Here is a 24,387-nt window from a genome sequence, read left to right as displayed (position 1 = left end):
TTTTTTAATTTGGAAAAGAAAAGTTTTCAACAAAAACAGTTGTGCCATATAAAACGTCCGGATGGAACTGTAACTTCTGACCCTATGGAAATGAGGAAAATGACAGTGGATTTTTACTCTGAATTATATAGTACTCAGAATTGTGACTCTGGAAGTATTGCTGAATTGCTTTGTGATCTGCCTCAGTTGAGAGATGAACAAATAACTTTGCAAGAGCTTATAGATGCAATGAGACAGTTATCTCCTGGAGGATCCCCTGGAGTGGATGGTATACCTGTGGAGTTCTATCAGGCTTTTTGGGATTTAATTGGACGGGATTTTAATGATCTACTGATGGATTGTATCAAAAGAAAGACATTACCCACAAGTTGTTGTAGAGCAGTTCTATCCTTAATTCCTAAACAAGGAGACTTGGGATTATTAAAAAACTGGAGACCAGTGTCGTTGTTATGTTCAGATTACAAAATAATTTCTAAGGTGTTAGCAAATAGACTTAAAAAATATTTACATGTAATAGTTCATAGAGACCAGTCCTATTGTATACCAGGTAGATCAATTATGGATGATTTATTTTTATTGCGTGATATGATTGATTTTAATCGAAGTAATCATTTTAATTTAGGGGTTCTTTCGCTTGAACAAGAAAAAGCTTTTGATCAAGTTGACCATAAGTATCTTTTCACTGTATTAAAACAATTTGGGTTTGGTGAGAATTATATATCATGTATAAAATTGTTGTATTCTAATGCATTTGTTCTGGTCAAAGCTGGAGGTTTGAGTGCACCTATAATGATGTCCAGGGGTATCAGACAAGGATGTCCACTTTCTGGACAGTTATATATGTCAGTCCTGTCTCGTGTTTCCCCTCCTCTCGTGCCCATATTTGGTTTGTTCCTGTTCCTGTCATTGAGTTGATTAGTCTCCATCCGTGTTTGATTTGCTCCCCACCTGTTTGAGTTCTCCTCGTCTGATTTCCTCGTGTTTATAAGCCCTGTGTTTCCTTGTCTCCCGTGTTCCTACGTGTTTATTTCCAATAAAATCTATGTTTTGGATCAAGTTCCTGGTCTCCGCGTTTCCCTGGCTCCGGAGGATCGTGACAGAACAGCTGAACTAACCTCAACAGTGGCCGCAACGCCAGTTTACCCCGGTTTGTTTTTTCCCTTTTTGAAAAGTTTTTTGTTGTTCCTGTTTTTTGTTTCCCGCGGTGAGGTCTTCGCCCTTGCCCGACGGGATCTCCATTTCTATGAGTAGGAAGACACGGGCATCCTCCACCTTTTCCAGCTCGGAGCCAGTCTCCACCATCCCATGGAGCTCCCAGACACCACGGGACCGTGTTGGAGAGAGGCTAGTTACCGGTGTCTGGGAAGCGTCCGGGCCCGAGCCGGAACTAGCCCGCCGTCCACGGCTTCCTCTCACCAGCCGCCAGCCGCAGCTCACAAGATTGTTAGGATCAGATTTCCTCGTGAAGGACAGGTGGAGAGCCCTGTATAAGCCTCCCATAGAGAAGAGGACAGCAGATCTACAGCGGAGGCTTATTCACGGGGCAATAGCTACAGACAGACATGTGGCGCACCTGAACTCAGCAGTGGGTGGTGAATGTAGATTTTGTGGAAAACAAGAAGATTTAGAACATTTGTTTTTAAAATGTGGAAGATTACAAGATCTTTTTAATTTTCTTAAGGATTTGTTTAAAAAATTTGATGAGGAGTTTTCAGATAAAATATTTATTGGGGGCGTTAAGTATAGGTATTCAATGAGAAGGATGACGTTTATTAAATTATTTGTTGGGAACAGCTAAATTAGCAATATGGAAAACGAGAAAGCATAAAGGAAAACAACTTGGGACTATTGATGTGGACATGATGTTTAGAAAATTAGTTGGTGGAAGAATCTAAATTGAATCTGCCTATTATAAACTTGTTAATGAATTGGTTTTTTTGGTGATATCTGGTGTTTTAAAGACATCTTATGTGTGGTTTTTGAGGGTCAGTTGTTTTTGAATGTTTGAGTATTTTATGAGAATTACTATTGTTGTGAATTTGTATGAGAGGTAATTTGTGATAAAATAAAGTGTTTTGATCCTCCTCTCTCTCTCTCTCTGTATATAATATCTCTGATAATGCCTAAAAAAATATACTGAAAGTACACTCTTGTTTTTATTTTATTTTTTTAAGTATATGCACTTAAAGCCAGCAGCAGAGAGGGCCATTTTAGGAAACTGTAGCTAAAGATCCTTCTGAGTTATGTTAAAAGTGACGTTAAGGCTGAATATGTAAATGTATGTTCAACAGTAAACAGAACAAATAAAACGCACTGTCACTGTTGTAGAAACACGTCCCATCTTCACTCTCACTGCAGAGTTAAAAATGAAGAATGTAAACAATGAAAACTGGCCATATTCAGAGAGTTTGCTGAGAAAGCAACCAGAGAAATGAGAAAACAGACAAACTAAACGAGCAAGTGATGAAAATGCTGTTGAAGCTTTTGACTTTTCTCCATTATCACAAAATATTTATTGCACAAAGGAAGTATAAATGTATTTACACAGGGATGATTTTCACAGCATACTACATTGTTTTTCTTGTTGTTTTCAGGTAAGCTAAATAACATGCTTCTTGTGGTACATGTTTATTTCCAGCTCAACAAAATACACTCTTGTCTGTGCATCTGTTCTGCTTTAATGACCGCTGGTTTAAAACATGCATTTCCTCCCTTTTTCAAATTGAAACATACCATTTGTAACACAAAATTAACCCTCACATTCTTACTGTAGTGCACTTATCATCAGTAAAAGAACAAGAGATAAAATCAGAGTTAACACAATAAAAGTTAATAAAAAATAAATACAATAAACAGTATGGTTAAAAACGAAACATACTTTTTTGCATACTGATGTTTCCAGAAAGAGCTAAAAAGCTTTTCCCTATCAGATGTGTGCTTCCCTAAAGGCCTTCTATGATTAGAGCAAAAGGCAAACCCCACACAAGTACAGTGTGAAAACCGTAAGATTCTTGATGGAGAAATCTCCTGATGGAGAGAGAAGAATGAGCTGAAATCCACAGCCGGGCAGAAACTCCTAAAAGACGCTGTCAAACAGCCGCATTGACCGCATGATATTTGCATCCTCAGATAAACAGAAAAGAAAGACAAGTAAATGGCAAGAGTCACATTTTCCTGCAGGATATTCCAGAAAGCAACTTTAGCAACTAAACATTTAGTAAGTTTAGGAACTATAACTTTTAGTAAGTTATCCCAGAGAAAGCCATTAACTTCAACTTTCAGTCCCCAAAACTGGAGGAACTTTAATAGCAACTTACTCCATGAACCTGTGGTCCAGAGTTAGTTTACTTCAGGTTAATGTCTCAGCTTCACATGTGTTCCCTTCTGATGAGGTTCCAGTGTGCATGGCAGCACAGACTACACGTCATATTATAATTATATAGCATTACTACAGCACAGTTTATTTTACCATACAAATCTTAAACCCGACATTTTCTCCTCTAACACATTGCTGCATTTCTTTTTCCAATGGGATGTTTTCTATATACATTTTATTTTAAAAATGCAAATATGATGCATGTGGTGCATATGCTTGTCACAGTATACAGTTACACCAGGGGCCGGATTCACAAAAAAAATCTTAAGATATAAGACATTTCGGTAACACTTTACAATACGGTGACACTAATATTTTTACAGGCTATATCAGCCCAGTCTGTTCTGTTCCGTAACGTTAGTAATACACAGTCTTGGTGTTTTTGTTGTTGTTTTTTTTGCACATTAATCTGACAGTAAATGTGGCACACCCAGAGTCTCTCTTCTGGCTACGCTCCTGAGTCGAAAGCATGCCTTTAAACTTCCAGTTAATCATTAGCTAATGATTTGCATGGGTATGATTATGGTGTGCCTTTACTTGTTGAGGCACATGACTAACTAACTAATTCAAAATCTATAACCACAATGACATATTACTTAACAATTAGTTAATAGGCATGTGCCTCAACAAGTAAAGTCATAACATAATGATAGCTTAGCAAATCATTAGCTAATGATTAATTAAAGCAGACAACTGGAAGTTTAAAGGCATGGCTTCGACCCAATGTGGTAATCAACATATGAATTTACTTCATTACTTAATAAAATAAGTTATTAGGTAATTAATACATTATGACACATTTAACTAATAACAATTCATTGATTATTTAATCTTTGAATCATATCGAATGTTCATTAGTTGCTGATGCAGTAATCATTAATAAATGGTGTAGTTAATCATGAGTTATACATTAACTCATGATTATCTGTGCATTAGTTAAGCATTATTTAATGCATATTTGTGCACCCGTATTGTAAAGTGTTACCAAAATTTCTTAAGATAAATTCCACGAAGTTCGTAATAATGTTCTTCAGTGCAATTAAACTGTTACTTATTTGAGAATATGTTCTCAATTATGTTCTTAAAAACAACCTAATTTTTTTTCAGTCTTTATCTGACTGAATGCATGACTGAAGACGCACTGATAAACTCACACTTAAAGGATTGTCTTTTTGTGTTTCCTCCAGATTACCCTAATAAGCATAAAAAGCGCACACACTATTTCCGGCGTGACCGGCTTGACTAGGCTTCGCGTTTTTAATGTGCAGTGTTTTTGAACAGTTACTTTTAAAGAGCCTTGTTGTAATGGGAAACTATTGATAAAATGCATCAAATTAACTTGTCTCAAGTTGCAGTGACCTGTTTTATTCATTTTTGTGCTGTGTTTTTGCGTTCTCTTCTGAGTGAACGCTTGCGGTATGTGTCCGCGCTGCTACAGTACATTTGTATGGGTGCATTACTGCCAGAGATTATAGCGTATTTATAGGCTAAAATGAAAAACAAGCCCTATCTGACTCATTTTTGTGGAGTTATTACTGAATTTTGAATTCTGTAAAATGACGCGTTACACATAATCATGACCTGTCATTGTTCACATTATCAGTCATCGCTGTCACTTCAGAAAACTTGTGCATGTCACTATTAATAGTAGTCCTATGTATTATATGTAGCTGTTGTTGTGATGCTTAAATATAACAATTAATTTGAAATAACCCAATAAATTCATCATTCTTACTATTTTGGATCTAGTCTGGGGCTTTCCTAACTTTAAGAGGTTATTTAAAATGATTTTCAAGAAGATTATTTTCAGGAATTTGAATACTTTTTAGGTTTTGTCTTAAGAACAGTCTAAAGAAGAATTTTTGGGAATACAACATTTTATTAGCTTGTTTCTTAAGTTAAAATATAAGGGAAAAATGGCAGGTAAGAAGACTTTTTTTCTTAAGAATGTTTCATGAATCCGGCCCCAGTTGTACAAGGGATGATACTGGGGCTGTGAACAAGCAATGCATACTGTTTAATCAACTTTGGGTTATGTTATGATAATCACAATGCCATGATGTCAAGTTGAACCTGCTCTCTGGAATACTCCCTGGACATATTTCATCTTTGATTATGATGTTTTGCATTTTGATAAAAATAATAAGTTGCAGAGATCAACCTTTTGACATGACTCCATGAACTCCTCAATGGTGATCACTCCATCACGGTTTCTGTCCATTTTCTGGAAGAAGTTTATAAAGTTCAAGATGCATTATTGAATCCTTGAAAAGAGGTGAAAATCCTTGAATTCAAGCAGTATACAGTGCTGTGAACATTTATTTGCCCCCATCCTGATTTCTTTTGTTTTTGTGTATATTTCATACAAAATAGCTTTAACAAAAGCAACATAAAACAGGCAACCTGAGTAAACACATAATACAGTTTTTATTTATTAATTTATTTATTTAGTCAGTCATTTTAAAGCAAAAAAAAAAAAGTTATTACACAGCTGTCACCCAGGTGAAAAACTATTAGCCCTATTAAACTTAAAATCCAGTTGTGCCACCTTTAGCAGCAATAATTGCAACCAAACGCTTCCGATCTCCGAGACTGGAGCTGTGGTGGTATTTTGCCTCACTCTTCTTTGCAGAACTGCTTTAGTTCTGCCACATTAGAGCGTATTTGAGTGTGAACTACCAATTTAAGGTCCTGCAATAGCATATCAATTAGGTTCAAATCAGGACTTTGACTAGACCACTCCAAAACAGCCATTCCATGGTGGACTTACTCCTATGCTTTGGATCATTGTCTAGCTGTATAATCCAGTTGCATTTACAGACTGAAGACCAGACATTCTCCATTTTGGGAATTTGAGATTTTTTTGTAGACTGATAAGTCAAAAGGGGAACAGTTTAGACGAGAGGGGTCTTGTTACATCTGGTATAAACTAAACACTAAATCCCACTAAAAGAAAATCATATGTACAGATTTTCTAGTAGAGAGCAGAATTCATGTTTCCCTCAACTGCTGTTGGGAAGGTTCACTTGTCACAGAAGGATAAAGATGACCGAGGTTGTTGATGTGAGTGGTATTTGTTAGACTTTAAATGGAGGTAATGCGGGATTTATACTTTCGCCTGGCTCCGCTTCGCGAGCCTCCGCTGATTGTGCGCGCACTTTCCCAAACGGACGAGACTTTTACAGGTGCATCTCAATAAATTAGAATGTCGTGGAAAAGTTCATTTATTTCAGTAATTCAACTGAAATTGTGAAACTCGTGTATTAAATAAATTCAATGCACACAGACTGAAGTAGTTTAAGTCTTTGGTTCTTTTAATTGTGATGATTTAGGCTCACATTTAACAAAAACCCACCAATTCACTATCTCAACAAATTAGAATACTTTATAAGACCAATAAAAAAAAAACATTTTTAGTGAATTGTTGGCCTTCTGGAAAGTATGTTAATTTACTGTATATGTACTCAATACTTGGTAGGGGCTCCTTTTGCTTTAATTACTGCCTCAATTCGGCGTGGCATGGAGGTGATCAGTTTGTGGCACTGCTGAGGTGGTATGGAAGCCCAGCTTTCTTTGACAGTGGCCTTCAGCTCATCTGCATTTTTTGGTCTCTTGTTTCTCATTTTCCTCTTGACAATACCTCATAGATTCTCTCTGGGGTTCAGGTCTGGTGAGTTTGCTGGCCAGTCAAGCACACCAACACCATGGTCATTTAACCAACTTTTGGTGCTTTTGGCAGTGTGGGCAGGTGCCAAATCCTGCTGGAAAATGAAATCAGCATCTTTAAAAAGCTGGTCAGCAGAAGGAAGCATGAAGTGCTCCAAAATTTCTTGGTAAATGGGTGCAGTGACTTTGGTTTTCAAAAAACACAATGGACCAACACCAGCAGATGACTGTAGCATTTGGACCAATCAGACACACAATTTTGCATTTGATTTAACAAATCAATTAGTTATTAGATTAACAAATGGTCACAGACCCCTCACCCAATACACATACCCGGTGCCAGTAGGACTGTCAAGGACTTCAGGCCCCTGGTCCCATGGCAACCCATCAGATAACACTAGTTTTATTGCTCAAGGGAATGCAAATGACCGAGCAACACTCACTTCATAGCCCCTTTAGGAAAAAGACATTATGCCATAAAATGGACTCTTCTCTAATTAATTCATAGAAAAACCTTTCTTTGAATGAGCACACATATCATTAGGTCATTGTGTATATTATTACTGTTCTTGTATATGTTTTTGTGTATTGTATACTGTTTTATGCATGCTTATAATAGATTACTAGTTAATATCACTCTGACTGTAATATGTTTGGTCTCTATCAATTCGTCTTCGGATGATCTAATTGAGAGTGAATATTACATGTTGATACCTATGCAACATATTAATGTCCTAAGAATCTTTAATAGTTTGTATAACAACTTCCAATCCAACCCCTTTGCAAATTACCATGCTCTCAGACAAAGGGTCATAACCCCGCCCAGTTTTTCCAAACTCCCGCTTGGAAATTCAGCCTTTCTCATTGGTCAAGCCCATCCTGAGAGGTGTGACTCTTCGCAGACCTTAAAGGGCTCACGCACAGTTTCGCCAGTGCTCTTCTGCAAAAGCTCTACTGCCAAATCTCCAGACTGCTGCCCATGTGGAGAGCCTGAGCTGGAACCGGCGTGCCCGGTGGGCTCCAACATATCTCAGTTGTGCGGTTCTGTTAGATCCTAGAAGGATGTGAGCTAGAACTCTTCTGAAACTTTAAGTTTTGCGCCAGGCCTTGCAGGCTTGACTTTCCATTTAACCAAAGCTCCGTGGACCTCAGAACCAGAATAACATCTTTGGAATTCATCACTCTTCAACCCGGAAGAACGTGATCGCGAGTCCAAAACCTTGAAACCATCAAGACTTTTCATCCGAGACTGCATTCCAGACACACGTCAACAGCCGTGGAAGTGCAAGTATGGTACATCTAACTAAACTAAACTGAGATTTAGTATAAGTTATAGACCCCGTTATAAACGGCGCTGATGGTTTAACTCAGGTGGTTAACTGACTCTTTCCATAACTGCATTCTGTTTTCTCTAATGGCTTCATTCATCCACTTTAGCTCCCCTTTTGTATATACGCGTGAGTGTGTGTATGTTTGTTTGTTTGTTTAGATTAGTTATGTGTGTTAACGTTTAGCTAATAAAAGTTGTGTGCACAAATTACATGAGTTTCTGGTTCTGCCTTGCAAATTAATGTCCCTTTACGATTTTCGATCCTTACTACATGCTCTAATGCATTAATACTTAAGAAAGTATTTTCTGTGGCCACGAAAATATCCTTTCTTAGAGTTGATATGAACTTACACTGAATGGTCGCTGGACGAACAGATCAGTTGATAGCAATTTAATTCTGCTACAGTTATTACTGTCAGCCGATATAAATAATTGTAATTAATCATAATTAATTGTAATTATTTATAAACAATTCCCTTTTAAGCTAATTTGCTACATGACATTGCACCCCAAATCATCACAGACTGTGGAAACTTAACACTGGACTTCAAGCAACTTGTGCTATGAGCTTCTCCACCCTTCCTCCAGACTCTAGGACCTCGGTTTCCAAATAAAATACAAAACTTTCTCTCATCTGAAAAGAGGACTTTGGACCACTGGGCAACAGTCCAGTTCTTCTTCTCCTTAGCCCAGGTAAGACACCTCTGACGTTGTCTGTGGTTCAGGAGTGGCTTAACAAGAGGAATACGACAACTGTAGCCAAATTCCTCGACACGTCTGTGTGTGGTGGCTCTTGATGCCTTGACCCCAGCCTCAGTCTGGTAGCCTCATAAATACACAGTCTGTATGTCACTGTTCTCGCTGATCGGTGCTCTTGCTCCGGCACAGAACGGCAGCTTTCCCGACCGTACGATGAGCATGCGAGCGACCTCTTTCTAAAACTCTCTGTACAGACGTAACTCAGCACATATTCTCCGACTGACGTAACTAAACAGCCAATAGGAATAGGAACAGAATAAACATAGTGAATAGGCTTAAAGGGACCATGCTCTCTTTACTACAATATAAAGCTCTTCATGGCATATTTCTGTGATCTAGTTGCTCCTTACATTCAAGCCATAGGCGTAGCTTGACGTTTGAGCTTGTCGATTTGGTCAGTCAAACTTTTTTATAGATTTTAGCATTTCTGTAGTAAATGTAAAAATTCACACTCCATGTACCGCTTAAAGGGTTAGTTTACTCAAATGAAAATTAGCCTGTGTTTTACTCACCCTCAAGGCATCCTAGATGTATATGACTTTCTTCTTTCAGACTAATCCAATCGGAGTTATTAAAAATTGTCTTGCTTAATTTGCTATTAATCACAGAACCGGCTTTACTGACGAGATGCGCATGACAATCGCATGCGATTTATCGTGCAGCCCTATAACTAACCCTTTAAGCAGTTTTACTATGACTACATAGAGCACCACTGCAGCGTCAAGCACGTGAGGTTGCCATTGTCTATTTTTTTCTGCATTATAAACACATTGAATAGAATGCGCTATAAACATGTTTGTCAACAGAACCGCAAAGTAGACTTTAAGCAAATCAACGAGTGATTTGCACTGCTTTTAAACAGATATCTGTTGGACATGATTCAGTTAAACACACACAAAAGCAGGCACACAAACACATCTAGTAACTTTAAATCTTACTGAAAATGGCAGATTCAGCAGTTTATATTCCGTAATCTATTTCTAGGTTCTGTTCTGTGTGCATTAAATTACATTTGGATGTAAATGGTCCTTTTCCTGACATAAATGTAAAACACTGAGCTGCTACAACAAGCATCCTGAGGATCACCTTGACTCTCCGGGTCTGGAGTCATCAAGCACGGCATCAGCATCGGCATCTTCATATGATATATTTTAGTCCAGATTCCTCTGCAGTTGTTGTATGTTGTAAAAAAAAAGCTAAATATCCATTCACGCCATGCAACAGGCAAGCAGTATAGGCTATTGTCCGTCAAAATGCAGATTCATCACGCAACAACTTCTTACGCAAATGAGATTGGGGAAGCCAATAGTAAGTTTGATTTTATTTATTTATTTATTAAAGCTGATGGGTGGTCATGCCTTCTCTGCTTTAGCTCCAAGGTTGTGGAACAAACTTCCTTTGGTGGTAAGAAATTCTCCAATATTAAAGACCCATCTATTAGATGCTACTTATTTTCTCTAAGTGTACTATCATTTCTGTTTTGTTTTATCTATTGTTTTTAAATTGCTTTGTGTAGTGCTTTGGGTTTGAGAAAAGGGCAATATAAATAAAATGTATCATCATCATAATCATCAACAGTCACTGGCATATGAAATGGAGAACTCAGAGGAGATACTGGATGGATGGAACGTACCATGATTAGAGGAGGCCAAACAAGACACTTTGTGAGAAAATGCTGGAAGTATGGCAGAGTTGGGATTGAAGACAGCGTTGATGTTCCGAGGTAGTAAAATGTGATTAGTACACTTGAATAGGTTCCTCTGTAACAGAAGGAGGACGATCTTGTCATGGCCGGAGAGAGATGAGAGATAATGAATCCTACTTTGGCTTTCTCAGTGGGAAATAGGTAAGGATTCATTTCAAGCATGATGGAACACCCTTGCAATCCCTCGTTGTTCCCTGAGTATGGCACTGACAGTGACACGAATCCCACATTCAGCATCGATGGCAGCAATGAAAAAGGGCTGGGTGAAGAAGTATACGGGGGAGTGTTGATGCACTGGTTTTATAGGGGTTATACGAGGTCACAAAAAACAGTTAGGATTGGCCAACAAAAAAGCAATTCCTGCTTCAGGTTTTTGATGGTTGCAGTGAACACGTCCAGGCCCAATCTCATTGGATCCATGTGGTTACGGTCTTGTCTTCTGACACAGAAGGTGACGAAGTTGTTACAGTGAGTGGTATTAGACAATCAGCAGTGGTAATAAACAATTAAACACTATGAGGATGGTGAGTAGAACACATTAACATCAGTGGTGAAGAAGCACAGCCAATAACAATCCTTTCTTACAGGTATCCGAAGATTATCATAATAAGACCAGACAACACAATGAAGGTGTTTTGAGGGTGAATATATATATATATATATATATATATACAATCCGCAATTGGGGTTGTGATGAGGATCAGGTGATGATGATCAGTATTCTGGTGAATGAGATGGAGGTGAAGAACCAGGTGGAGGTGTGACATCACTACTGTGCCAAGTCCAAGAGCTCATGAAATGGCTTTGTAAGCCTTTCTAGACTAGACTTTCTAAGCCTTGTAATTTCTGTAATTTCTTTCACCTTTGGCATGGTGTTATTGCTTAACAAATTTGAACCAACTTGCTATTGAAAAAGTTTTATGTGTTGATTTAATTGAACTGGGCTGGCAGTAATTAGGCCTGGTTGCATCTAGTTCAGCTGAACCTCATTATGAATGCAGTTTCATAGATTTGGGAATTTTTCCGAATTTTCACATCGACCCAGTTGGTGTTAGATAACTTCAATATATAGCATTATTGTTTAATGCTATATTATTACTTGAGTTACATTTATTTTGTGTTAGATTTTGTTTTCATTTTTGAAACAATTAAGCATAAGATATGAACAAAAATGGAAGGAATCAGGATGGAGGCAAACACATTTTCACAGCACTGATTGTATTACTTTCCATTCATTGTAGCTGATATGGAGAGAGAACATGGAGTTCCTTTTGTAATAGTGTTCCATACTTTTTTTAACAATCCAAAATGTTTGGGTGCAAGAAATGTAGAGACACAACATGGACATGAATGAACTTCCTGTGTGTTTGCGTTCACCTGAAAGAAGTTTTCCACATGTTCTCTGGGAGTATCATTATGTATGGAGGGATACACATACTTCCCCATCAAATTATAAATCGACTCCATGATCTTCATCATCTCCTAGGAGACCAAAACCACGTACACACACATATACTTTTACATTAGTCTTTCTAGACACTAAACTGATCAAAGTTTCATTTCAAGTACCTCTCTTGTGATGAATCCATCTTTATCAAGATCATAGAAATTAAATGCCCAATTTAGCCGGTCATATATTGAGCCTCTAAGGATGAGTGACAGACCAGCAACAAACTCCTGTAAAATGACAATAATAAGAATTATAAATCTGTCAGGAAACAAACAAACAAATAAAATCTTAACTAGAAGACAGGCTACAAGCTTCGTTGTAGACCCACCGCTCTGCACATTTATGTCTCTCTTATCTGACACACTTAGCTCAGCTCATAGATCTTCTCCTAACCAGTTGATATGAATCAAGTGTGTTAGATAAGATAGACATGCAGAGTGGTCCATCCTCAGAACCAGAATAAAAAAAATAAAACTCTGGTCTGTTACTTACCTTAAAACTCAAACAGCCATTCATGTTAGTGTCAAATGCCTCAAAGAGGTAATGTGCATAAATGCTTGAATCTGACGGAGAGAAAGAAAAAGGAATTCGACAAAGCTTTATATATATGTGTGTGTGTGTGTGTGTGTGTGTGTGTACCTACTTAACCATATTTTGGGGACAAATTTATACCCAAAAGTGAGGTAAACCTGACAAAATCTCCATAAATCTCCCTTTGGGGACGTCCTCATTTGTAAAACGGGTTTAAAAATAAACTAAACAAAGTTGTTGTTTTTTAATTGTAAAAATGCAGAAAGTTTCCTGTAAGGGGTAGGGTTAAGTGTAGGGTTGGTGTAGGGCAATAGAAAATACAGTTTGTACAGTAGAAGAACCATTACGCATGGAATGTCTCCATTTAGATAGCTAAGTAAACGTGTATGTGTGTGTAGACGGTTTCATCGGGTGCACGCGCCTGGCCCGAAGTTAACTTCCGGTCTGTGTTTGTTTATCGGTCTGGTTAGTAGCACTGGCTACAAACGCAGTTAAAGTTAAAGTGATGAGTAATAAAGTTGGGATCAGGTTGTTGTGCTGTGGGATGCATTTCCCATACATTTATTTATTTGTGGTGACCCCACGATATCAAAACTGACCAATTTTCCAAAAGGCTTCATTGAATAAACTTGCATGAGCACATAATGCACGTTTAAAAATCAAAACGAGACACGGGTGTTTTTATATCACTGTATTTCTGAAGGAAGACTGTCTTTAGAAAATATGCCTGATAAAGCAGCGTTTGTAAACTCAGCGCTGCTTTGTGTACAGCCGTTACCAGGGAAACCTCTGGTTCTCCCGCTTTAAAGCGCCCCCTGCTGACAGAGAATGAATTTGCATTTTTAATAAGTCTGTCTGATTTATGCAGCAAACATATTTTGCTTGTTATCAAAAAATAATTGTCACATGTTGATCCAGTTTCCTTAGTTCTCCTCATTAGTTAATTAGCTCCACACCTGTTTCTGTTTCCCCTTGATTACGTTTTGTATTTAAAACCTGTGTTCATCCATGTTTCTTTGTCTGCTATTATTTGATCAATGTGTTTTGCTACTCCTCCCTCCTGGATTATCTCTGTTTGATTTTTATTAAAAAGACTCTGTTTTGTTTACACTCCTTCTTCGTGCGCTTATTGGTGAAAGACTGTAACAATAATCTACTCTAAAGGGACTTAGCTGTTGTTATTGATTCTATTTGAATGTCTACTGGAAGTTAAGTTAAGGCCACAAAAGCGCGCATGTGTAGTAATGTTTGTTTATGTTGCCATTGAAACCGTCTATCCACCTTTTTCTTGACGTAAAAATGGGTGCGGCCATTTGTAAACTCTATGGGTCTAGCTTCCGGTCTCATCCGCGTCCAGCTATTTTTATCTGTACAAAACAGTTTGTTTTGCTGCTTGATATTGAAAATTAGTGTGTCTTATCATATTATTTTAATGTATTATCTTAATTATGAATACACTGGTTTGTAATGCAAACAGTTTTACCGTTTACTGCATGTTGTTATTCTCCTCATTATTTACCTATAGTGGCTAATGAACCGGAAGCCTCACCCATAGGCTTACTTCCGCATTGAAGAAAAAGGTGGATAGACCCTTTTCCTGTTAGTAAACATTGTGATGTTGTTCTGTGGGCGGAGCTTTGGTGGAGGCAGAAAGATCCCCCTGACCGCTTCACTAACGCTAGCTATGAAGTCTGTTAGCTTGGTTTTTTTTAACAATAACTGGAGAAATTCCGATTTTACCTGCATATGTAAGGTCACTCACTGTCTGGGACTGCGTTATTTGAAAAGGTTAACTTTAACGGACGAAACCGGATTGGCTGACCTGTACTCACTCAAAATTTGGACGATCTGACAGGATTCCCTTCGGTTGAGTGACTCACATCTAACGTGTATAGTAAACACAAACTCACCGTGTATCTAGTCATGAAGATGTAATATATATTTCAATTTCAGCAGGCAACTATTTTTACAGCTACATTATTATTCCAGCCACAATTACTCATAACAATGTATATACAATTACACGTGATTAAGCATATAAATCGTCAGTTTGTTGTTTTACATACATGCACACAGACATTATTTCATTCACGACATAGTACTGAGATCCATAAGAAATCTTTAGATGCGCCCATAACAACAAAAGACGATACTTTATTGAACCTTTTCTGATAAGAAGTCTGCGCTGCAAACACGAGCATTTTTGACGATCGTTTCTGTCCAGTCCGCTCGGTTTATCTCATTTAACCACAGCTGTCGTCGTTTTTTTTTTGTCCGGCAGTGGCAGCAGGTATGCATTAAAATTTCATTTTCAATATTTCAAAATTCTGACTTTATTCTCGCAATTCCGAGATTATATCTCACAATTCTGATAAGAAAAATCAACTCGTCATTCTCTCTTTTGAGTTTATCCCACACATCTAGCTTTTTTCCCCTCAGAATGGACAAATTTGCTATTGTTGAGTTAAATCGAGTTATAAAGTCCGAAATACGAAATATAAAGTTGCATTTGCGAGAAAAAAAGGCTCAAAAAAGAATTGTGAGACAAAATAGGTAACATTAAATGTAAAATGTTATAGGTTTACACGTCTACACGAAATTGGCCTATAAGATGCAAATGGAATTTATAGATATGCATTGTGTAGTATGTGATTCAGTGACTATAAGGGAATCATTTTGATTCTAGCCCATAAGGTTGTGTAGATATGAGCACAAATATGTGATTCCAATTCAACCAGTGTTCCCCAGCTCAAAGTTTTAATTTTGTCAATATTTTTTTTTTCTCTAGTAAAATAAACACAGTGAAGAGAGCAAAAATGTTACATGTCATAGATGTATTTACTATGTATGCAATTGTTTTGATAGAGGGAAACAAAACATATTTCTACTTTCAACGTTATTTATTCTTCAGACATTCCCCTTTACATACAATATGTATCAGCTGTATGCAAAAGTGACCAACATTTGATTTTCGACCACTGAAAATGGGTAATATTCAACAATCTTGACATAGAGCCACATTGAGATCCCCATATCTCTGGGACTGAACTACAAATCTGAAAATCTTATTGAATATCTTTAATACATCTTAAGTTACAGACACGCAAACTTTGGAAAAAGTATATTTATGGCACTCAAACAAGTATGTTCTATGCAATTGTTTTGATAGAAAGAAACCAAATAAATTTCTAGTTTCAACATTATTTTTTCTTCAGACATTGAAGAAAAGTATAATCTGTATGCAGAGTGACCCACATTTGGTTTTTGACCACAGAAAATGTACAATTTAACTAATTACTCCTGGAGCCATATTAAGATTCCAAAATTGCTGGAATTTAACCATATATGGCCTTAAAAATGTAGACGCCGCAAGGAAAGTTTGTTAAGACCCAAAATCTGAAAGGGCATTAAGATATCTTTAATAATTCTTGAGTTACAGGCATGCAAACTTGCTTTTTCCCATTTTCGAACGGTCACCACTGCCACATAATGCAACAAAGACATATCAATGTGTATCCCCCTCTCCCCCCATTTAATATTTTGGCTTTCATCACTGTACATATTGATCCTTCTTCAGAAAAAATAATGACAAAACCAAGAGTGTGTTTGTGAGTAGTGGGTGGGATTTTGGACCCTCCTGCCAAGTTTGAGATCTATGTATAGTTTTTGCTTCAAATACATTTGGAGATTTTTAATACAAACTAATAAGAAAATTCTAGCTAAAACAATTGGGTTCCAGCATCTTAAGTGCTTAGACTCCAAAAAATCATAGCCAAGGTGGGTCTACACCTTCAGCACGAGGTACAAATTCATACATCGATAACTATCTGAAATTTAATTAACATTATATTATTAACAACAACAACAACAACAACAAAACTTAACTGTACTTAGCATTATATTATCAACAAAAACATTACTATATATATATATATATATATATATATACTGTCTCACCTCCCTGTGGGAAGAACTGAGAGTAAATGAGTTTAAACACGTCCTCAGTCACCACTCCACTGGGACATTCCTGAAATGCACAACAGATCTTAAAACAAACACTATACAAACACCATTATGACCAAAAACCGTCAGCATAATACAATATGCAATTAATTATATGTCTTTCAGAAAAAAATAATAATAATGAAATATAAATTCTAATTATGAATTAGAGAAATACTGTAAAAATTATTTGTGCCACACAAAGGGTGATATTCCCAGTTAATGTACTGACTTCCCCCTTATTTAATGTTTAGTAGAGCAACATTTACATTTTTGAAGGCCCTGTAGAGGAACTGCAGCTCTTTCTTGCTGAATTCAGTCTCTTCCTGTAGTATTTCCAGATCATCAGGCCGATGGCAAACAAAGGATATTTCAAACTCATCCTCAGTACTTTCTGTAAGAGAAACATCTCATTATACATTAATAACTGAATGTTACATTTCTCATCTGTTTTAGAGAAAGTGTTATGAAGAAGTTCATTACATCACACTAACAGTGTGAAATAATTGGTAAATTTTTTTAATGCGAGAAGACAGGAAAGCAATAGGTGGAGAGATGGGAGTGGGATCAGCAAAGGACCTCAAGGTGGGACTCGAACTCAGGTCTACGTGAGCGTAGTTGCGCTATGTGTTAACACACTAACCACAAGGCTATCGGCACAGACATAATTGGTTAATTTTAAGTTGAAGTTTATTACAGTGTGGAGCTTAACATTTTAGTGGCAAATCAAACTCACTTTCGAAATATGCAATAAATAAATAAACATAAAAAATATATAATAAATATGTTTGACTGATTTTTAAAAAGCTCAAAATCACACAACTCTGCTTTCTCTGATTAAAAAGTAGCTGCAAGCAGCAGTGACGGGCCCAAGCACGACACCGCCACCCAGTTGCTTTATCAAAACAATGCATAGTGCGTATGTCACACTGCACATGGCTGCCGATCATGAGCCACAATAGCCGCATCAATCAGCCCTTATGAGAAAATATAAAGCACCAGTTCAATCAACATTGAATTAGACATTACACTTAGAAGATATGAGACTCTTTCTTTTAAACTGTGACCATGGCAACACTGTGCAATACATCAAAAATCTTAAAACTGGTTGGGCGTCACGTGGCTCTGGCGAAGATGGCTGGTTGATTGATTTGCTCCGATAACCTGTACACAGAAAAACTTATAATACTAATAATACTTTACAGAGTATTAAAAATATAATACTCTGTAAAGTTAACCAATTCCGATCGAAACTAACAATCTGAGTATGTCCAAACATTCGGCCTCGAAACAGTGTGACATTTTTACCAGAGCTCGTAGAACAGGCACGGAAAAACAGAAATCTCAGGGGGACTCGCTGTTTGCAGTTCTCACAGTTTAAACAGATTCAGAGCATTGTATCTAATCTTTCATCTTCGAGTATACATATGGATGGTCACTGTAACCTAAGCACTATTGTAAAATGGAAAATGTATGTAAAGTAATAACATGGAATGTCAAAGGGTTAGGTCACCCTATCAAGCGCAAACGAGTCCTCACTTTTCTTAAGAAAGAAAAAGTTAGTATCGCCTTTTTGCAGGAAACCCACATTATTATTTAGAGAACAACAAAGTGATACAGAAGGAAGATTTATTTTAATTAAAGGCACTCTGTATGGTCAAGAAATTACTTTAATGAACATCTATGCTCCCAATACAGATACTCCAAAATTTATGAGCAATATTGTTACTTTATTTAACCAATATTGTACTTCTTTGGGACTCTTAGCAGGGGATTTTAATTGTTGCTTTGATGCAAAGTTAGATAGGTCTACATTTTCAATGTGTAATCATAACTCATCTAAAGCCCTAAAACTGGCCTCTAGTGAAGTAGGCTTAGTTGATATATGGAGAGAATTAAATCCTGGAAACAGAGATTATATATTTTACTCAACAAGACATAATGCATATTCACGCATAGATATGTTTCTTTTGCCTCAAGAGTATATTCCTTTTGTAAATGTATGTACTATCGGATCAATACTTATATCAGACCATGCACCAGTCTATCTTAATCTTTTTATAGGTCAAAGCTTACCTCAACATAAACACTGGAGGTTTAATTCTTCATTACTTGATAATAATGATGCATGTAACAATATTAAAGAACGGTTTAAATATTATATTACTGATAACGCTGCATCTGATGTAACACCAGCTATTATGTGGGATGCTGCTAAAGCAGTTATCAGAGGGAACCTAATATCATTTTTGGATTCCATATCTTTACCATCACTGGCGGAGGGGGAAAGGGCATTTTTGGACGTATTACCCACTTCAGCAGAAGTACAAGAAACTATCAGCTCCTTGGCTTCAGGGAAAACCCCTGGATTAGACGGATTCCCTTCCGAATTTTATAAGGCATTTTGGCCTCAAATCGAACCCCTCTTTATGCCAATGGTAAATGATTTCTTTGAGAACGGGAATCTCCCTGAAACAATGAAGACTGCCATTATAACTCTAATTCATAAAAAGGATAAAGATGCAACAGAATGCATGTCATATCGCCCAATTTCTTTATTTCCAGTTGATCTCAAAATTATATCTAAACTTCTTGCCAGCAGGCTGGAAAAAATTCTCCTTTACTTAATTCACTCAGATCAGACGGGTTTCGTAAAAGCTAGATATGGTTCAGATAATATTCGTAGGCTCTTAAATATAATTAATCACTCAAAATTGAACAATGTACAAACATTAATAGTATCCCTCAACACCAAAAAGGCATTTGATAGAATCGAGTGGAAATTTGTATTTGTGGCACTAAAAAAATTCAATTTGAGTGATAAATTTATATCGCTGATCAAAAACTTATACAGTAATCCCTTAGCAAAAATCTGTACTAATAATTTTATGTCTGAAGCAATAGTATTAAGAAGAGGATGTCGACAGGCTTGTCCTCTTTCCCCTTTACTATTTAACCTAGCAATTAAACCCCTCGCCGAAGTTATGCGGAGTAGGGATAATGTTTCAGGGGTATGTATTGCAAATACTGTTCATAAGATATCACTGTATGCAGATGATATATTATTATATTTAACTAAACCTGACCAATCTATCCCTGCAACACTTAGTATTATTAATGAATTTGGCAATATATCAGGTTATAAAATTAACTTTACCAAATCTAATGCCTGCTGCTTATCCTCTCCAATTACTGAAAATCTCTATAATATATCACCCTTTACTTGGAGTCAGACATGTTTTAAATATCTGGGCGTGGTGATATCTCCTAACCTTGAGGATCTGTTCAGCCATAACTATCTTCCATTAAATAAAAAAATAAAGGATGATTTAGAATATTGGTCTTTATTGCCCATCTCTCTCCTGGGAAGAATCAATGTGGTTAAAATGAATGTATTGCCATGCTATAATTATCTTTTTCAATCTCTACCATGCTATTTAAATAAATCATTTTTCAAAACCATAAATAGGCAAATTAGCACCTTTATTTGGAGCAACCGTCCACCAAGGATTGCTTTTAAAACTTTATGCAAATCAAAGGAAAATGGGGGCCTAAGTTGGGTACACCCTCGAGAAAATGCAAGGTGGACTGATATTGAGAAACAAGCCATTTACCCAGTATCATTAACCTCACTACCATATATTAATAACATAAAACAGGTAAATAACTGTGTAAAGACATTTGTGATTTATAACACAATGAAAACCTGGCAGGAAATAAAAAAATTTTGCAGCATGCATTCAAAAATCTCTATTTGGTCACCTTTGTCTTATAATCCTGATTTACCATCCTCTATGGGAAGGACATTATTTACTAAGTGGAAAGATCAAGATATTGTCTCTTTTAAGCAAGTTCTTAAAGAGGGCACCCTTAAATCTTTTTCTGAATTAAGAAGTGAATTTGATATTGACAATAAAGATTTCTATAAGTACTTACAACTTAGACATTTGATAAACAATCTTCTTGCAAAGGGTCATATCTCACTGGAACTATCTAAATTAGAAATCATTCTAGAGAACACATCAATATTGAAAGGGAAAATATCTGAGATATATGCAGTCTTAAAAAGCGTATGGCAAAAAGATCTTGGTTGTAACTTTGATGATGAACAGTGGGATGTGGTATTCAGGTGCGTCGTTTTCTCATTCTCTAGTAACAAAATAATAGAACAAAATTATAAATTTATACAAAGAATATACTTGACCCCAGTTCTCCTTAGTAAGATATATCCTGGTGCATCTCCTTTGTGTAACAGATGTAAGACACATAAGGGCACCATTATGCACGTTTTTTGGAACTGCGGAAAACTAAAGGAGTTTTGGGATAGTGTACATGAATTCTCTGTTACTGTCTTGGGGAAGAAATATCACAAGACTCCTTTAATATATCTTTTTGGGGTGGATTTAAATGAGATTTCAGACCGTTTATTCATTAAAAGGGTAGGTTTGATTTCTTATGTATCTAAGAAATGTATTCTATTAAACTGGAAAAAGGAACACCCTCCAACATTTGAACTATTTAAAAATATCATAAACGACACACTGCATATGGAATATTTAACATACAGTTTAAAAAACCAAACCCACATTTTCTTAGAGACCTGGAACATTTTTTTTTTTTAATCTATGAACCCTTTGACTCGTGCTTATACAACTTAATATCCATTGTTATCACACTGACCATCCATGTGCTGTCATTTTATTTCAGTTTTAATTTGCTAACACAAATTGGAATTGATGTATGTTTATATTTGTATACTCTGATGCTGTTTTTTTGTTTTTGTTTTTTTTTTGGTTGTATGTTTTTGTTGTATTGTAAATCAATAAATAAATAATAACATTTTTTTAAAAAAAATCTTAAAACTCGTAGAAGGGCGGTTTTTTAAGCATATTTCAAAAAATGATTTGCCTTCTGAAGCGAAGTATAAAAACCTAAAAGAGATATTGGAAAAAGAACTCTGATCAAAATTAGAGAACACTTACAGATACCTCCAAGTTATTGGTGTTATTTTGGCACCTGGTGCCTTAATTATATGACAAACCTTATTTGACTTGCAGCATTCATCCAATTTTCACTGAGACTGCAAGATGGCAGGCCGCTCTAAGGTGACTGAAACCCTGCGACAGGTTGTCCAAATGAAGGCCAAAGGGATGACCCTTTCAGTCATTGCAAGAGAAGTTAGTCATTCCAAATCTGTGATTTCTCAAATATTGCAGGTTCAAGTCCCACAAAAAGGCTGGTTGTCCATGTAAGAGAAATGCACAAGAAGATAGGACAATGCAGGGGCTCTCAATGGGGAATCGGTTCAGCACTGCAGCTGGAATTGCTTGCTAGTTCAGTGCTGAATATAAGGGTAAGGACCTGTCTCGGCACGTTTAAGAGAATTTGGACTGAAAGCACACTCTGCAGCGACAAAGCCTCTCATCAGCAGAAAGAATCAAAAGGCTAGATTTTTGCTGAGGAGCATGTTGTGTGGAGAGAGGAGAACTGGTTCAAAGTTCACTTTAATGATGAGAGCAGGTTTCATTTATTTGGGTCTGATGGGAAACATTATGTTTGGCGTCAAACTGGGGAAAGACTGAAGACTGAAGCCCAAGTGCGTAAAGAAGTCAGTGAAAGGTGGATTAGGAAGTATCGTGGTTTGGGCAATGATTTCTGCAGCAGTTGGGTCTCTTATACAGCTACATGGCGGAGTGAATGCAAATGTTGATCAGAACCTCCTTTAGCAACATGCTGTTCTTTCCCTGCATTCATCACCCAATCTCCCTGCAATTTTGTCACACTACAAAACAGGTCAAGCAGTTCCTTGAACATTGAAACAATGAAATGGATTAAAAACCTCTGTAAAATACTTGCCGACAAAGTTATGGCAAAGAAACCCACTATATGGTGCATATTTCTTAACTTTTGCCAATGATTGACATCCAACAACTCAACGTGTGTGCTGAATTTCACGAAATTATATTTTAAATGGTGTTGCCAGAGTAACAAATCAAGCCTCTTAACAACACACAGAAATAGTGTTACAGTTTGATTTGTTATTCTGGCAGCACCATTTAAAATATCAAGCGATTTGCAATTTTACATCAGCTGAGTTTTGACAATTCTGAAACGATTGAGGTAAATAGAAGAGATTTCAAAGATATTTACCATAAATATATTTCCTCGCTGCAGTCAAGCTTTCATCATTCATTTGACTTGATTGTTTTGTTGTTATTATATCACACATCCTGTGCGTAATGCAGAATTTTACAGTGTGAAATAAACACTGGAATAATAGTTCTCCAGTTTGCCGTGTACACCTTTTCCGTCATTTCCTGATACATTGGCTGGTACCAAAGAGTCTGAGTGGAAACTCTGTAAAGATGAAGGCTAGCCCTGCCTTTCTACTCCTACCTGAAGAGAAGTGAGAATAAAGCTGCCTGAGCCAATCCAGCCACTCACCGTCTGTAAAGCACCAGTAGTACAGCGGGAAGAAGGACACCAGCATCAGGATGTAGAGTCCACCTGATTCATCGCCGGGCATGAGCTGTTTGAAGCCTCTGCTCTCCTGTGACTGTGACATGCTGCTGAACATGATGCTGTCTGTGTGTATATGTGTGTTATGTGTGTTCCCTTCCAAAAACACTCCCACCCACACGCTCTGACGTCTTTCCATTACTCTTTCATGTCACTTCATGCGGTTTCCAGCCCAACAAAAGCCTGCATTAGTAATTCATCGGCTTGTTTTGGAATTGCTTGTTTTCACAGTCACAATGGGTGGGAAAATAGTTTCCATGTTGGCAGTTGTGGCTCTTGTTTCTCTTCTGATTACATGTAAACACTGCCTAGTGTCACTGGGAAATCCTCAAAATCAGCAGCCATCCCAGCATGCAACTGAATTACCTGTTCATCTGTTTTATTATGGTACCACGTCCATTTTATTTTCACGGGAAATACATGAAACAATTTAAAAAAAGAAGAGAATCAAATAACCCCCCTGCCATTAAATACGAGTTCTGCTTGTATTATGGGTCAACTCAATTAATGCACTTTGTAATTTCACTTCTTGTCTGTAAAAAAGCAATCATATAGAATGATGAAGACAAAAGTGACACCAATATCACAATTATTACTAACCATTGAAACCATGTAAAGTCAGTGTTGATGCAGCAATGATACATTTCAACGCAAAATCAATGGTTCATTATACTGTGGTGTTATCACTGCTGTTGAACAAATATAGCAAAGAATCAATTGTAATGTGTTTCAACCATGTTAATCAGTAGTGTTAATATTAAATCAACGTCCTCAGGATCTGTAGAAGCTTCCAGACAGGTGTGTTGGAGTCAGCAGGTGTTTAGTTGACTGTATTTGCCAGAGATACAAATAGGTAAGTGGGGGGGGGGATTGAATCAAGATTGAATATATTTGGTCAAAATCCCATGTTATAAAGGATGAAGTGCTATGCAAACCTCTCTCTTCAGTGTTCCCACATTTCTGACCTCAAATACATCAAATATTACACTTTTTAGACGTTTCTGAAGTAAAGATTAATGAAAATAGGCTCCTATACAAAACGTATTGAA

The 24,387-nt window shown here is 36.9% G+C and overlaps 1 protein-coding gene across 1 annotated transcript; it reads right to left on the bottom strand.

Moving 5' to 3' along the window:
* Positions 1-2,558: 2,558 nt before the first annotated feature.
* LOC131552138 (Kv channel-interacting protein 2) lies at positions 2,559-23,388 on the bottom strand. Its single transcript, XM_058795694.1, has 8 exons — positions 23,264-23,388; positions 17,089-17,213; positions 16,775-16,844; positions 12,779-12,849; positions 12,406-12,513; positions 12,214-12,318; positions 5,538-5,600; positions 2,559-3,124 (listed from the first exon to the last, which is right to left on the bottom strand). Exons 1-8 carry the CDS (start codon positions 23,382-23,384, stop codon positions 3,077-3,079), a joined length of 711 nt encoding a protein of 236 aa, XP_058651677.1. The 5' UTR covers positions 23,385-23,388; the 3' UTR covers positions 2,559-3,076.
* Positions 23,389-24,387: the final 999 nt, after the last annotated feature.

This window comes from Onychostoma macrolepis, chromosome 13, assembly GCF_012432095.1.
Source record: "Onychostoma macrolepis isolate SWU-2019 chromosome 13, ASM1243209v1, whole genome shotgun sequence".
Taxonomy (NCBI): Eukaryota; Metazoa; Chordata; class Actinopteri; order Cypriniformes; family Cyprinidae; genus Onychostoma; species Onychostoma macrolepis.
The sequence above is the reverse complement of the archived record's forward strand: the minus strand, read 5'-3'. Positions and strand labels throughout refer to the sequence as shown.

Bases quoted from the DNA above. Each gene is read 5' to 3' on its own strand.
- LOC131552138 (XM_058795694.1), bottom strand. From the start codon at position 23,384: ATGTCACAGTCACAGGAGAGCAGAGGCTTCAAACAGCTCATGCCCGGC. The intron at 17,214-23,263 runs GTGAGTGGCTGG...TTTCTCTTACAG, and splicing joins CTACTGGTGCTTTACAGACG to AAAGTACTGAGGATGAGTTT. The intron at 12,850-16,774 runs GTGAGACAGTAT...TCTCTCCGTCAG, and splicing joins TCAGTTCTTCCCACAGGGAG to ATTCAAGCATTTATGCACAT.